Source organism: Ursus americanus, chromosome 20 (assembly GCF_024610735.1).
Source record: "Ursus americanus isolate L20-20 chromosome 20, mUrsAme1.1.p, whole genome shotgun sequence".
NCBI lineage: Eukaryota > Metazoa > Chordata > Mammalia > Carnivora > Ursidae > Ursus > Ursus americanus.
This window is the reverse complement of record NC_142146.1, coordinates 53,703,045-53,720,141: the sequence shown is the minus strand read 5'-3', so window position 1 is coordinate 53,720,141 and position 17,097 is coordinate 53,703,045. Positions and strand designations below refer to the sequence as shown.

Sequence of the window (17,097 nt, the reverse complement as noted above, 5' to 3'; positions counted from 1 at the left end):
TGGTTGGGACTAAAGGGACCCACGGGACTGTCCTTGGGAGGGAGGGGTGCTGGGAGCATGAAAAAGGGAGAGAAACAGATCCTCACATCAAGAATCCCAGGCATGGGAAGAGGAATCCCCATAACATTTGGCTTTGAACACTAGGGGGGCCTAATTTTGATAGAGTTCTGATAATCAGTGGGGTGTCACACCTGGGACTTTCAATATCAGCAGGCAGAGAGGGGAGGGTGAGAGGACATGGACACCTGACCCTTAAAGAGATAGCGTAACAAAAAGCTGCATGGAGATACAGCACAGAATCAGCAGTTTGAAAAACTGGGGTATATGCGAAAGAAATTTATGTACTAATCTCAGAGCATGTGCTGGAGGGGAAGACACCTTTAGGAGACTTTTCCAGGAACAAAGAAGCTGGTGGGAGCCATTTCCCTCCTATCTCCCAGCCTAGATACAGGGATACCTGTGTGAACCAGTGCAATGCCAACACTCTCCACCTATCTTGCTAAGAGCTTGCCCCCCCGCCCCAATTCTCTTGCAGTCCTGTCCCTTCCAATATGCCTTTGGCCAGAGCCCATCCAAAGTGGTGCCACAAGCCTGGCAACATGCATGCAGCACAGACAGGAGCCAGCACCACTCCAAAGTGACCTGCCCTGGGGAGAGAGGAAGATAACTACACACACCAGTCTGACTAAACTCCAGCAGTGGCCTGGGAGCAGAAATCTGGTCTAGCTGCAGGCCCTGCCTACCAATGAAAGCTTCTCAAGGGACAACAGGGAAAGAGTTTGGTGCTACTGTATCTCTGGCAAATGGCTAGTCTGATTCAACTCAAGCCCAAAGTGGCCCCAGATTGGCTAACAACACAGGGAACAAACCTTGCCCAAAAGGCAGAGAGAACCGTTGCAGACGACTGGACTGAAGGCAAATGCGGCTTAACCACATCAGTGGGGCACATGCAACACACGTAACAGACACCCCTGTAGTGTCAAGTTCTGTGAACAGGGGACATTGCATTGCAGGACACTACAGGACCTCTTCTTCATAAAGCCACTACTTTCAAGAGCAGTAGACATAGCTGATTTTCCTAACACATAGAAAAACACAGAGTTGGACAAAAATGAGAAAACACAGGAATATGTCCCAAATGAAAGAAAAGGACAAAATCGCAAGACAGCTAACAGAGATAAGCAATATGCCTGAAAGAGAACTTAAAGTAATGGTCATAAAGATCCTAACTGGACTTGAGAAAAAGTGGAAGATCTCATTGAGACACTCAGCAAAGAAACAAAAAACATTAAAAAAGCACCAACCAGAGACGAAGAACTCAACAACTCAAATTAAAAGTACACTAGAAGAAATAAATAAAACAGAAGAAACAGAAGAATGAATCAGTGACCTGAAGGACAGAGTAATGGAAAGCAATCAAGCTGAAAAGGAGAAAAAAAAATCATAAAAAATGAAGAGAGGGAACTCAGCAACACCATCAAGTGCAGTAACATTTGCATTACAGGGATCTCAGGAGAAGAGAAATGGGGGCAGAAATTTTATTTGAAGAAATAATGCTGAAAACTTCCCAAATCTGGGGAAGGAAACTGAAAAATAGAATTACTATATGATCTAGTAATTCCACTGCTGGAATTTATCCAAAGTGTATGAAAACACTAATTCGTAAAGATATATGCACCCCTATGTTTACTGCAGCATTATTTACAATAGCCAAACTATGGAAATAGCCCAAGTGTCCATCAATAGATGAACGGATAAAGAAGATGTGGTATGGGATGCCTAGGTGGCTCAGTCAGTTAAATGTCTGCCTTGGGCTCAGATCATGATCCCAGGGTCCTGGGATTGAGCCTGGTGTTGGGCTCCCTGTGGGTGGTGGGGTGGGTGGAAAGTCTGCTCCTCCCTCTCCCTCTGCTCTTCCCCCTGCACGTGCTCTCTCAAATACATAAACTCTTAAAAAAAAAAAAAAAAAAAAGATGTGGTATATATACACACAATGGAATATCACTCAGCCATAAGAAGAAATCTTGCCATCTGTAACAACATGGATGGATCCAGAGTATTAAGTGAAATAAGTCACAGAAAGACAAACACCATATGATTTCATGAATATGGGGAATTTAAGAAATAAAACAAAGGAACAAAGACAGACAGACAAACCAAGAGATCCTTAACTACAGAGAACAAACTAATGGTTACCCGGAGGGAAGGTGGGTGACGGAATGGGCCAAAGAGGTGACGGGAATTAAAAGTATACTTATGAGTACTGAATAGAAAATTGCTGAATCACTAAAGTGTATACCTGAAACTAATATATGTTAATTATATTAGAATTAAAATTAAATAAAAATAATCAACTTTAATAATATGATTAAAAACCCCAATTTAATGGACTCATTACATAAAATAGATTTAAAAATTTTTTTTCTAACTCAGTCTTAATTTTTCTCTAATATAGGAGAGGGCTTACTGTCAGAAATAAAAACTGATAAATTAATGTACTTACATGTAATATTGACAGACGTGATTCTTTTTTCTAAATATTTCATTTTCCAAGGTAAGAAATTCAATAGCTATGTTTTTCTCTTCTTCTAAGGCATCCTTTTCCTTTTCCACCAGCTTAACTCTGTTTAACTACAAAAATTTAAAGTGTACAGATTATTCAAATATACTTTATGTGTACCGCTTCAGTTTCAAATATATCCACATTAGACAAAAATATAAGCTATATTAATAAAACTGTTCATTTAAATGCCAATAATATAAAATTCAACCTAGAACAGTAAAGATTTCTTTAATAATTCTAACTTTACTATTTAACTCAGCAGAATTTTTCAATAAACAAAACAGTCTGATCTGCAAGAAGAGTCTATAGAAGATTCACCTTCTCTCCTCTGTGTTCATTTAATATTTCAACTCTCCGACACAAGATTTTGATAGGCTCATTTAGCCGTCCGCAACCAATGATATCTTCTAAATATTCAAGCATACCCTCATCATGTTCAGTCTGGCCTTTTGGTTTCATCATAGCGATTTGTTCAACTTCACCCTTAAAAAAAAAAAAGTTGTATTACACACTTACTGTGTACGTTTAGCCACATCAATCTTGTGAGAATCAGAAACAATTAAACCCAACAGTAACCAAAAACTAAATGATGTCAATCAGTAATGAGATTTAATAAGATACAAATAAAAATGTTTTCTCCACTGGTGTTTTCATTTTCATAGGTGGTAAGAAATATATATTTATACTCCCTTACATCAACTTTTACAAAATTACAATGTACAGTCACATACACATATTAGAGCCAAAGAAAGATTCCCAATCTAAAAAGTTCATTCAATATAAAAAAAAGTATTAACTTTTCTATGAAGCAAAACTCAGCAAGAAATTCACATAATCTACAATTACTTTGGCAACATTATCAATTGTTAATAACATAATTAGAGCTCCTGTTCTGAAACAAAGAATTTTCAAAAAGATCCTTCATGGCTCAACTGCAGTAGGAATCCTGTCCCAAGATAGTTTATTATTAAACTTTGTCTATAAATCTGCGTTCTGAGTTCCTCAACAAGTGCTAGACTTCATAAGGACTTCTCAAACTTAATGTCCTTTCTAAAATCAAAATCATTAAATAAAAAAGGAAATTACCCATTTCTTATTACAAGATATCCAACTGACTGAAAACTAAAAGTCATGGTACATATGAATTTGGAAAACTTTTATTTGCAATCATTAATACAACAGCTTTGAAGTGTAATTAAAATTCTTAGATTCACATTATATTATTTGTATTTATGTAATTTAATTACAAAGTGAAAAAGAAGAAAAACGCACAATCAGTAACCTTCAAGGCTGACTGCCAGGCAGCCATTTAGTTTCATGGTGGAGAAAATTTTGTCTGAACATGCTCAGGCAAAATGCTGCTGCTTTACTTCACATGAGTAGCCTGCTTGGGCTATTACAATAGAAGAAAAGGAAGAGGCAAGTAGAAAAAATACATAATATGCTTTTATTTCAGCAAAATAGCAAGGGTGGAAAAAAAATCAAGAAAAAAAATACATATAAAAAGCATTATCACTTCCTCAATTTAAATATTCAAAATATTTATGAATAAACCTCAAAAATCTGGGGTAAATCTTGCTAATGTAATGACAAAGTCATATTTACTAAGAGCTCCCACATAAATTTAAGTAAAAAAAAAAAAAGAGAAAACAAAACAAACCAAACAAACAAACAAACAAACAACAAAAACCAAAAGCAAAAAAAACCAAAAACAAACTTGGGGCACTTGGCTGGCTCAGTTGGTAGAGCATACCGCTCTTAATCTCAAGGTTGTGAGTTCAAGCCCCATTTTGGGCACAGAGCCTACTTAAAAACAAAAAAAAAAACCCAAAACCAAAAAACAGAAACAAACAACACCAACCCCCCCCCATAAACTTAAACACAGCTACTTTAAATCATTGAAAAGCATAACTTTTAACATTTTTGTACACTACCATCCTCCTGCAGTTTAACACAATAGAATATGATTACCAAACACAAAGTAAAATTTTACCCAAAGAGCTTGTTATTTTTTCTCTGTAACCTTCAGTATGTATAAACTAGTGTTTTAACTGTTTAAAATATGTAGAGATTTATATAAAACATTTTATTCTGCTTTCAATTATCAGATCCTTCCAAATGTTTGCAGTATTAGCTTTGAGTCTTAGACAGGATTAAACCTGGAATAACGTCCAAAGTTTTGGATTACAAAAGGCAAATGCTAGCCCCTGAAGCAGAGTCTTATTCAAAGTTTTTAGGTAGGCAGGGTTTATCAATAGCAACACTACTGATATTTTGGGCTGGATATTCTTTGCTGTGGGGAGCTATGCTGGGGATCATAGGATGTTTAACAGCATCTCTGACCTCTACCCACTAGATGCCAGTAGCATACCCTCCTACCCTCAGTTGTAACAACCCAGTGTCTCCAGACAATGCTCAATGTCCTGGGCGCAGGGATGCAAAACTACACCCAGCTGAGAACCACTAATGCTGAGGCACTAGTTTAACTCTTTTTTTGGGTTTACAATACAAACAACAAAAAATATCTGACATCTGATATTCTAATATACTGCCTAATTCGAGTATCTGAACACCTGTTTTAAGAGGACTGAAAAACTATGCGAAGAGAACTTACGTCTTAGTCAATGGGCATAAGGTATTACTTGAGTAGGTATTTTCAGAGAGCCAGAAGTTAGGATTCAATGTAGCAGTTTACACTGACAAAAATATTCTTAAAGGCATCACACTTTTCCTGGCCAAATTACTGAAGAGATGGAATAACGCAATTAGGAGACTGCCTATCTTTGAGTAAAGCATAGTGGTTGCTTCTTTTGGGTTACCTGCTTCTCCTTCCCAGTTAAAATGGTGGCTGTACAGCTAGGATTTTTCATTCTAGTAAGGTTGCATGCAGTCCGTTGAAAATAAAAATGCTAAAGACAAGGACATTTATAAATCAAAATAGTTCCATTATAAGTACCACATAACATTCAGTTTTAGATTGTTATATGGCACTCTTTTTTTTTTTTTTTTCAACCAGTTATTACCAGATTAGTATTACTGACTCAACAGGCTATTAGAACTTTAGGCCTCTACCTGTCACTTGACTTATTTGGACTACTGTGGTACTCCAATGACAACCTGGGACCTTTCTTATGGCTCTGTTCCTTGATGTCCTTTGCCTGCCTTACCACCTGCTACTATTTGCTTTCTTCTTTTTCCATTTTGCACCATTTCATATATATTTCATATATACTCTGTGAATTCATAATCTGTGCCTGGAAGACCATTCTGCCCCCCTTCCCCTCCGAAAAACATACCAATCCCATGTGAAATTATACAATGTAGTTTTAACTTAGGATAATAAGCTCCATACATTTCAGAAATGTTTTTAAAGCATCAACTAAATTTAAAGTCACCTGTCTACATCAAGGCTCTAAACCACAAATAATGGTTACATGAAAACATAAAAAATTTCAAGTTGCTATAATGCTAGCATCTGAAGCTAGCCAAGCTCCATAGACCTCCACAGTTATCTCTAGCTTCTATACCTTCAGTAGACTGAATAAGCTTTTAACTTTTTTTTTTTGCTGTTATTTACTACAAACGTCCTTTAAATTATATCAGTGACATTAAGCAATTGTGTAAAATACCAGCTATGGTTTTTAAGAGTAACAGAGAAATAGCAAACATATTTCAAGAAAATATTTATAATACCAAGAGCTTAAACCTTAATTTACTAAAGTAGATGGCAAAGCATGATATTGTGATTCAGTTGTACCATTCTTTGATAATCTATTTTACAGAAATACAGTTTAAAAATCTAAGAAATAAACAGGATGATGCTCTTTATTCTTAATTCACATGGAATCCAAATTTTAGCAAGCATGAACCACAAGAAACTCAAGTCCATAGCTATATTAAACGTTTTTTCCCTAATAATTCCTGAAGGATTCTTAGGATAAATATGGGTGTTTGCATCAAAACTAAATGGCCCCGATTTACTGGGCTCTGAAATTTTTAAAAAGATTTTATTTATTTGAGAGAGAGCACAAATGCCCACATGCTGAAGCACAGTGAAGGGGCAGAGGGGGAGGGAGAGGGACAAGCACGTTCCCTTCTCAGCACAGAGCCAGATGCAGAACTGGAGCTCTCCACCCTGAGATCATGACTTGAGCAGAAACCAAGAATGGGATGCTCAACCAACTGAGCCACCCACATGCCCCTGGGCTTTGTATTTTTATATTGTCTTGATAATCTTTTTATTTTCTCCATTTTCCACTGTACCATAAATTGTCCTTTATGTTCTGCTAATAAATTTTTATTCTAATTTGCTCTTTGTCAGCCGTCAGAGGCCAACAAACCAAACCACCAAGGTTAATATCTGCCTAAAATAAATACATAAACAGAAAGGATAATGCTTTAGCAGGTGGACTGCCTGATGTCTATTCTGGTTGCTTAGGGGTAGCTTTTTTCCATAACTGAGGCTGTTGAATCAGACACTTTTGGTTAACTGATAAAGCTAAAAAACTCTTTTGATATAGCACTGACTTACAGGCTAAAAGACTATAACCCAAATAGTCTGTATGACATACCAGGCTTGGGAGAAGTATACTGGAAAGAAAAAGGAAGAAGAGATAAACTGGATTAACCTAGATCTGAATTACCTATTTCCAAATTACTAAACAATAAGAAAAAAAACCAACAACCTTGGTTCCTACTTAAAGTTCTAATTCAGGTTTTATAATAATGAAGACAAAAAATATACGAAATTGAAAACTTTGACAAAACTAAAATTGCCTTAATAACTGTAGCTTTAGGAGTTTACAAAACCACTCCTGAGACAGCAATCACTACCTTAATTTTGATCATAAAAGCATTAAGGTTATCATTCTTCTAACTTCGGAGCATATGCACCAAAACCAATTAAATCTCATTTATAAGTCATAGTTACCATGAAATGCTATGGAGACCTAACAAAACCCTACTTATTTTGCACCAACGGTTATTACAATGGGACAAAGGCTTTGAAATTAAGGTATATATAAATGGGGACATGTACAAACATGAGAAGTACAATGGCCAATTATACTTTTGAGGCCTATGTAAGTGCCTCTAAGGACAAGAAACAGGGCTTAACCATTTCTCTATCTTTTGTATCATCTTAGCACCTAGCCTTGTTAGGTACTTATTTGAATCAACTGATGAAATTTAAAATGGATTCAAATACTAGAAATGCTTACTTCAAAAAAATACTAAACCAATAAAAACACTGCAAAATTTTTTTTACCCTTATGGACTTCTAAACATTTAGTGCTGTTTAATCTTAAAAATCAATTTTCACTTTACCTAATTTAGATTACTTAGACTGTTAAGCACTACCACTGGCCAGTCTATACGTTTTATTCAAACTAAGCACTTATGTTTTGATATTAGGCTGTCTCCAAGTTCCCAGCCTCCCAAATCACATTAAGAGAAATGTTAAATGGGAGAGAAGATAATAAAAAAGCCACATTTTTACTTACCTTCAACTGCTTTAAAGCTAGTGCAGGTGTCTAAGCTTTTGAAAAGGAATTAAATAAACATCCATAGAAACCACTGTCACTCTCCCTCAAGCTTTTAAATAGGGCATCATTAGTTCTACCTAATCCCTGTTTCTTCTTCCTAACAAGTGAATTCCTAAGGTTCCTATCTGTAAACTTAATCAAATGGAAAATCTGTTACCTGGGAAGTTTACCTTGATATTAAAAATGTGTTAAATAATTTGTTAAAAAGGACACAAAAAGGTTGTGATTACATGAGGACAAATGGCTTAAGCTTAGATACTTCGGAAGCACATGTTTAAAAAAGTTGACGATTAAAAAATTACTGTTATTTACTTCTTTGGGAAGTTATGATTTTATTTAGCTTCCTTTATTATGGAATTATATAGAGAGGCTGCACCAAAGGAAATAAAATAACCCTTACAAGGGTTAAAATGCAGTCCACTTTGAGGAATCTTGGCACAGGTGTAAAATTTTGACCAATTATCCCAGGATGATAGTAAATAGCAAATAATAAACAAAAAATAAACATAAGAATAGGTTCCTACAAAATGGTATTAACAAATACAGTATTACAGAGTGAAATAACTTATAATCCACAATTAACGAAACCAAATCCCAGAATATGAAAGTCCATATAACAGTTAAATGTGATTAAAGACACACATACATACACAAATACACAGATTTATTTTCACATATATGTAAATTCAAATTCTGTTTAGAAATATATCTGCAGCTGATTTTCCCCAACATTCATTTTTAAAATAAGTCTGAGTTACAGAAGTATTACAAATGTACCATGCTTGGTAACAAAAGATAGTAATATAAGTCATTCCAGAACAATGGGAACAGACTGAGAACAGTCAGGCATCCTAGCGAAACTTTCAGTATCAAATCAAAATTCCCAACTTAGTTTAAAATCAGTAGCATAAGACATTAAAGAATGTCATCAGCTATTTTATATCACAAAATAGTTTTGTTTCAATTATTATGCTCTTGGGAGATTATGGCTAGAACATAGGAAAAGAAAGGAGCTTCAAATCAAAAAGGAATTTTAATGTATCTGACAAAGCCATGTTTTACACTCAAAACTTTTTGAAAGGGAAGACAAAAGAAAAGATATTTTTGTTACCAAGCAAGGCGGATAAAACGTATCTTTACTCAAAGAACAAACGGTTTCTAATAAAATTCAACTTAACACCAGGTACTTAGTATTATACCCCTTTAAAAAGACTTCAAGAGTTGTGATACTGCAGAATGACATGAGTTACTTTCTGATCTTCCAATATTTAGTGGTTCAAGTAGGCCACTCCAACCAAAACAAAAACCAGCTTGGTTAACTTTTAGTTAACCACGCTAAGTGTTTAAAAAAAAAAAAAATTAGTAAGGCACTCAAGTAAAATTGTCAAACATCAAGTGTACAGAATTCTTTTCTTTTTTGTGCTATTTAATATTAGTACAGATAATAAGGAAAAAAGTAAAAGACTATTAAAAGATAATGAATCTCATTAAAAATATTATCTTAAAGGAACATACAAATAGTAGCAATAAATAGCAGTTATATCCCTGCCACGCTAAAGCAGCACAATAATATTGGTGTTTAATACTTATTTCACTACGCCAATATTTACGTGCTGCTAGAGCGGAACAAGTATGTCAGTCCATCCAAACATAAAATGAGCATCTTATGGTGAAAATAGTTTTGAATGAATTTCCTTAAATTTCTAGAGCAGCAAATAATGATTCGCATCTTGACTGTAGTATGTAAACCATGATGTGCTGCTACAGTACTTTAAGGCCTCAATAATACAGGATTCCAACAGGGGGAAACCCCTCTAAACTATACTGGGGGAAAAAAAAGTAAGAAAAATAAGAGAAACTCTGACGTCTTTAACAAACTTACCTGCAAGATTAAAAATCTATTATGGTCCAGGTCAATTCCATGGCTTCGAAGAAGATTTCCAACATCCTTAAATGTTGTCTTTTTCCCACTTATGTGATAGACAGAAGTATTATCTCTGTAGGCAGTTCTGGATACATAGAAGTTACTGTTAGGAATGACTTCATAATCATCCCCTTCCTGTTTTTCGGAAAAACAAAACCAGAAAACAATTGTTGGTATTAAGTCACAGGTCTGCACCAAATTTCACTCTCTTCATATTCAAACTTATTCTATGGATTAAAAACTTCAATTGAACATGCATATCAACTGGCAATAATTCTCAGAAATAATTCTTAGCAAAGAATAGTTTCCAAGTTTTGATCCTTTCCTCGTAGATCACAAAAACCAAAAAGCCAAACAAACAGAAACAAAACAAAAAACCCACCTCCAGACAAGTCTAAAAACATATTCGATTGAGAAAAGAGCATTTGAAGTGGGACACGAATCTCACCATATCTGAAACAAACTCACCCAAATTATTAAACCATGCTTACAGATTATATTACTAGTCCATATTAAAAAGCTGAAAGAGACGATTCAAGGAAAGAAAGGTAGTAATGGCATAACATGGCTTAATTTTTTATCTTTTTTTTGGTAAACAATATGCCATTAGTGGAAGGTATAAAAAATTGCAAAGAATCGACAACTACATTCCCCCAATTTCTAAAAAAAAATCAAACGGATTAAAAAAAAGTATTAATAATCTACTTTAATATTAAAACTTGCTTTCCCTTAAAAGCTTTGCCATTTTGAAATCATGGCTTTTAAAATTTACACGAATCAAACATAATTATAATAGGCAAAGAAATCAAGCCTCATTTACTGGCAATCATTTTTCAACCTAAATTGTATAATAGAAAAGCATTAAGAAACAAAATTAAAATAGATGACACCATGTAAATTTAATTAAAGCCCTTTATGTTAAAAAAAAAAATCTAAAAAGCAAAACTTAGAAGCCAAGTCACATCCTTGCTTCATTATGGAGTTTTCTATATTTTTAGGTTCCAACCGGTCATTTTTAAGCCATGAATTTCCAAAGTTACTCAACAGACGAGAAAAAAACCAATACCAACAGAACCATGTAAATAATCTAAATACACATTTTACCTAAAATTGTTTCTTTTTCTAGAAAACAAACTTACTAACTTCACCTTTTCCCTGTTTTAAAAGGGTAATTTACAAAGGATAGTTTAAACTGAAGCAGAGCTCTTTCATATTACAGACACACATATTACAGACTACTAATATTAATGTGAATTAAAATAATGGAGATGGTAAAATTAGTCAACTGTTACATTTTCGAATTTAGGTAATTTATCTGAAAGCAATAAAAACAGAACTTTAAAAATGAACCCAAAATTTATAGTGAAAGAATGCCTAGCTGGCACCCAGGATACTAAAACTGCTCATTTTATTCTAAAAAGATAAGTACTATGATGAGCTACTTATAATTCATTACTCTGGCTGAAAATTTTAATATTTTAAGTTTAACAGCTGCCACCACCACTACTCAAAAAGAAAATATGGTCTTGGAGGTAATGAAATCAGTCTCTGGGAGGTAATGAAATCAGTATCTGTTCTGCTTTAAACATACAGCGATTTTTAAAAGCCAATTTAAGCCAAAAATAATAAATGCGCAATGTGTGGAAATCCTGTGTTCCGTATTTGAAGTTGCAAATAACTAAATACTCCAAAGTCCCTTACCTTATCAATTATCTTCTGAAAATGAACTTCTACAGTACAACTCTGAATGTCCTTGTGTTCATCAGAATTGTGTATTAATACCGAAAGTTTTTTAGATCTTATTTTTTGTGCTCGATAGCCAAACACAAAAAGCATAGAATCAATAACATTGGATTTGCCACTGCCATTTGGCCCAATAATACAGGAAAAGCGCTGCATAAAAAGAACAGAAAAAAAATTAAAGTGAAGTTAAAAAGGTCATACTATACAACTGATTTTAATTTAAACTGCTTGCTTTTTTTACTTGCAGCAAAACTACTAAGTATTTAAAAGGTTTAATTTCAACTTGTTTTCTTACATCATGTTCTCCTTTATCGCAAGCTTCAGCACTTTAAATAAGACTATATTCTAATTCTAACTCACTTTTTACAAAATTCATTCTAATAGAGAAAATACTTCTTCAAACAAAAACTCACCAATTCTACTCAGTGAGGGAAAACTTAATAGCTAAAGAGGTACCAAAAATAACCAGGATAAACAAAAAACTAATTTCGGTTGTTAAAAACACAGGAAACATACCATGTGTTATCAATGAGGATAAACATGATAAAATTGAAATATCTTGTAATAAAAACACATTCCCCTATAATAATTATTTAAAATATTTAATCAAATACCTTATGAAAAGGTCCCAGAATTTTTTCCCCAGCATAGGATTTGAAGTTCTGGTTTACAATATGAGTTATCATAAGCCGAGGAGCTCCAGCTTCATTGGCCATTGCTGGAGGTGGGGGAGGAGGGATGCTATTCAAAATCTCTTCTAAACTTCTATTATCAATTTCCTCACTTGGTGTCTCTAAATCAGTCAAAGGAAAGGGAAAGCAAGGGGGGAAAAGCCTGCATTAGTGCAATTTGTTCGGAGAGCTACTGCCTGCTAATTCTTTGGAGAAATGTTATTTATGAAACCTAGAAATCTGTATTTTCCACGTAAATGTATTATCCTAAACTCAGGAGAAATGAAAATCTTTCAGCTTGGTTTTATAAAAAAAAAAGAAATTCTTAAAAGAAATGACCACCAGTCACAAAATCCTACAAAAATGTATCTCTTAGAAGTCAAAACACTACAACATAAAGCAGGTCTGGGAAAACCACAGCAACCTGATTCTCTGCTCCTCACCTAAACAGGTGGTTAAATCCTAAGGCTCTAGATCTAACTTTCCCCGTATCTCGGAGCACCTAGAACCTTAACTTTGGACACTCAAGAGCTCCAGCGACCCTGTCACAGGGGCTTCCTAATGTCACCCAATTCCTATACTCACAAAAACTACGGTAGTTTCGAGTAAATTATCACCATCTCTTTAAACGCAATTTAAGACTAGGGAAGTTAAGTTAGGGCCAAGCAACTTTTAAGATATAATCATGTTAATTCTGTCTAGAAAATAGTCCACTAGCTATTGGCTGACCATGCCGACTTCCGCGGAAATACAAGGCCACAAACAAATTCATAACTGTAGCCACGTACTTGCCCCAATCCCCTCCAGCACCGTTACACCGAAATTGCGCGAAGACTCCGATCTCTGAAAACTGCCAAATCGCTTTCTTGAGCTGCTCTACGGGACGGATACGCGATCTACAGACGTCAACTCCGCAGCCCCTCACCTCCGCGCCCCCAAACACCAGACAGTCCCAGGTTGGGCGCGGACCCACCCTGGTCTCCCAGCGCGTTTTCCTGTGGAGTCGCGGCGGTACTCACCTGCGGTAGCAGGAGTCGGGCTGCCCGCGCGCCCGGGCGGGGGTTCCGACTCCGCGTCGCTGCTGGTGCCGTTCGGGGACTGCGGCGGCTCTTCCCTTCTGCGCCGGGCGGTGGAAGGTTGGGTGCCTTTACGGGGCATGGTCGCTGGGGCCGGGGGAGAGCCAGGAGCAAGTCAGCCCGCCGGGCCGCAGAACCGTACCGGTACATTCCCCGCCGGCGCCCGCGTCGGATGGGTTCAGCCCCCACCCCATGCCACTCGGGGGTCAACTCCGTCCGCCAGTTTCCGAGAGCCCCGTTTAAAAAACGCCGCTCGACGCCAGCGGGTGCTCGGTAAAGAAGGCACAAAAAACCCAAGCGCCAAAAAGGCGGGATTCGTTTTAAGTCCGAACAAGTGGGAAAACCTAGACGTGCCTGGTTATCAAACAAGGATAGAACTGTTTAAGTTCTTTTTATTTTCTTAATGCCCCCCATCCCCGTCCTCCCACAGTAGAAGGGTGTAAGAATCTTATCCTTTAATTTCCTAACGAAATAAATCCTATACGCCGGTATTTACTGACATTCCCACGCTGTTGGGGTTAGGGAAGCAAGCGCACAGACTTTGTGAGAAGAGTTCTATTAGCTTTAGGTTCGGGGGACTATCAACTCTTCCTAGAGTAGCTAATAAGACTAACGGGCGACTCGCCGCCCACTTTCCCCGCCATTTAGCTCTTGGCGCCGTTGACCGCCCCGGGGCTTCCAGGTCTCCTCGCTACCGTCCGACCAGGAAAGGCGGCCGGAGACGAGGGTCGACCACTCTCGACTTCCAAATCAGACGTGGGCAGCGCCTGTTCCAGTTCAATCATCTTGGGGTGGCGGGGTTTGTCCCTCCGGGGCCCGCTGAGGAATCTCGTTGGACAATAAACTACAAAAGGTCACCAGTAAGGGCTCAGATCTGGTGATTAGTCCCTTGGGAGAAGAGAGAAGGTCAGGGGGCAGGGGAGACGCCCTTTCCCGACAGAAACCAGCATTTCTGAGAAGAGATCCGTGAGGCTTAGAGTCTGCGTCCCCCACACCCCCGCCGAGAGACGCTTAAGTAGCTCAGAGAAGCGGCGCCCGCGAGAAGCGCGCGGGAGTCCCGACTGCCGGGAGGCGGCCGAGGGGGGGAGGGGTGACAGCGAAAGAAATCTCCCGGCGGCAGCCTCAGCCCAGAGCGGACTTCGGCTGCTCCAGCTCAAGGCCTCTACTTTCCAGGCGCCCGCAGACGGGGCAGGAAGTAAGACTGTGACACCCTGATCAGGAAAATAAGTACTTTACCTGCGGGGCAGTCCACTCACACCAAAGCTGGAAACCGTTGTACAGCACCCCCGCTCCTACCGGTGTTTCGGCTCCGGGTCCTTCACTCGAAAATGGCGCCTAAAATACAAACTCGAACGGAAATTCGTTACAAATGCGCGCAATGCTTTCTGGGAACCACTAATTTGAAAAAAATGCGGCGATTACCACCGCCATCTTCTGGTCGCTTACACGCCTGCGCAAACTCCTGGCGGGACCTAGGCGGCAGGGCACGTTTATACTAAGTGAAAAGGCTGAGCGTAGCACTTTTTGCCTGAGGCCTACGGCAGCAGTCTTATAAAAATATATATATAAAAAAAACAATCTGGAGAGTGTTGAACAAGAGGCAAAAACCACTAGGGCTCCACCCACAGCTGAAGAAGGGCTCAGTCATCCACTAACGTCCCTTAAAGAGAGGGCGGGTTTGGGTGACCCGCGGCGGGGAAGTATCGCGAGAAGAGGGAGTGTGCGTAGCTCACTATGGTGACAGGGAGGTCGGGAGGCTTCTTGGTAACTGGTCCTAGCTCTGTGGGAGCAATCGTCACTGCTTACCTGGAACTTAAGGTAAATCTCTTCACCTCTGGATGTGGTGAGGAAGGGGTTTGGAAATTGTGGCCATCAATGGACCCCGCCTTACCTGCTTTAAGTGTATGCGGTATAGAGCATCAGTTATTTTCCATCTCCCTGGAGGCAGTGGGGCTCTGGATGTAGCTTTTGGGATTCGAAGCAGGAACCCCCGAGTTTGGAAGGAGTAGAAAGACAAGAAGAACAGAAAACCTGGACTGGTGAATGATTGTATAGTCTATATGTGAATAGCAAAATAATTTCGAATTTATTGGTGTTAGGTCATAAGTGTCACTAGTGAAAGGGGATTTCGGGCTCTTAAAATCATTTGATTGAAAGATTCCGTAATGGAAGAAAAGATTTGTCGATGTTATCTGGTTATCTTAATGAGAAAAATTATCGATCGGAAAATATTTAACTTTTGAGTACGTTGCACTGTGCAAGGCATAGTCAGGATTATTAAGCAAGTATTCCTGTGCCATGAGAACTTAAGTTTTATTAGTCGATTTTTTAAAAAAAGATTTTGTTTATTTATTGACAGAGAGAGAGACAGCCAGTGAGGGAGGGAACACAAGCTGGGGGAGTGGGAGAGGGAGAAGCAGGCTCCTAGCTGAGGAGCCTGACATGGGGCTCGATCCCAGAACCCCGGGATCACGCCCTGAGTCAAAGGCACACGCCTAACGACTGAGCCAGTCAGGTGCCCCTTGTTAGTTGATTTTTAACCTGGAGTCTGTGATCCTGGTGGTAAGGTGATTGAGATTCAGTGGAATTCCTAATACTATCCCCTCCCCCCCGCTGAAACTGTAAATGGAATTCTGTGTGTTTGTGCATTTTTCTGGGGAGTTAGTTTTCCCAGAACTTTGATTACATTCTTCGATGTGATTCTAATCCCCTATTATGTTAACCGTTGGTTGATTTGACTACCTCCAATAATTATTTATTCAGCGACACTTACGTAATTGACATTGAGAACTGGGAGCCTTTTTACCCCCCTTTAACCTTCGTATACCTAGGGCCTGTCATGGTAAAGCACTGATAAATCTGCTTTATAAATGAATTTATATTGCCATTCTAAGTAAGTAGTATGAATCTTGCCCCAAGAGCATAAAGTCAGGTTCAGTGATTCTCAAGAGAGATGTGGAGGACACTCCCTGCCAACTGTAAGAATTTGGTGAGGTTCAGGGACTGGCGTGGTTTGCAGGAACACTGACTCGGTACTATAACACACATTTATTTATATTTTTGTTTAAATTCAAGTTAGTTAACATCTAGTGTATTATTAGTTTCAGGGGCAGAATTTAGTGATTCATCAGCTTCATATAACACCCAGTGGTCATTACATCAAGTGCCCTCCTTAATGCCCATCACCCAATAATATATCTTTATTTTTAAAGTTGAAAACAAATTACTGTTTTCATAAGACAAACTACAGACAGTAAAACTCAAGGAAAAAAATTATTGGCTGGTAGGCATATCAAGAAAATGTAGTGATTCTCTTTGAAAGCTTCTGGAATCTTGAATTTTCAAAGTTTGTAAAACACTACAAAACCTGAGTTGGAGAGATATCAACCATGGAAAAAGCAAAGACTAGACCAAATTAAGTGGTGTATAAGGGTCATGGAGACAATGTAGTAGAAAGATGTAACATAACAAAATCCCAAATCCCATCATTTTTTTAGCTACATGCTTGGACAATTTACACAATTTATCAATCTCTGAGAATATTTATTATAAAATCAGTGCATAATGCCTGTCTCAT

The 17,097-nt window shown here is 37.9% G+C and overlaps 2 protein-coding genes across 5 annotated transcripts in view; one reads left to right on the top strand and one right to left on the bottom strand.

Moving 5' to 3' along the window:
* The window catches only part of SMC4 (structural maintenance of chromosomes 4), a 36,301-nt gene extending 21,389 nt beyond the window's left edge, over window positions 1-14,912 (bottom strand). The window contains exons 1-7 of one of the 3 annotated variants that reach the window (XM_045811568.2): window positions 14,757-14,912; window positions 13,464-13,607; window positions 12,388-12,566; window positions 11,732-11,923; window positions 9,989-10,165; window positions 2,882-3,046; window positions 2,504-2,631 (exon numbers count right to left, since the gene is read on the bottom strand). In XM_045811568.2, coding sequence (XP_045667524.2) covers window positions 2,504-2,631; window positions 2,882-3,046; window positions 9,989-10,165; window positions 11,732-11,923; window positions 12,388-12,566; window positions 13,464-13,602 — 980 coding nt within the window. In that variant the 5' untranslated portion in view covers window positions 13,603-13,607; window positions 14,757-14,912. Of the gene's footprint in view, window positions 1-2,503; window positions 2,632-2,881; window positions 3,047-9,988; window positions 10,166-11,731; window positions 11,924-12,387; window positions 12,567-13,463; window positions 13,875-14,756 lie in introns of all 3 variants that reach the window. The other 2 variants (XM_045811577.2, XM_045811587.2) reach the window with 2 other exon arrangements.
* A 313-nt stretch (window positions 14,913-15,225) lies between these two features.
* The window catches only part of IFT80 (intraflagellar transport 80), a 116,773-nt gene continuing 114,901 nt past the window's right edge, over window positions 15,226-17,097 (top strand). The window contains exon 1 of one of the 2 annotated variants that reach the window (XM_087870318.1): window positions 15,226-15,338. The gene's annotated coding sequence lies outside the window, so the exon portion shown is untranslated. The remainder of the gene's footprint in view (window positions 15,339-17,097) is intronic. The other variant, XM_087870319.1, reaches the window with a different exon arrangement.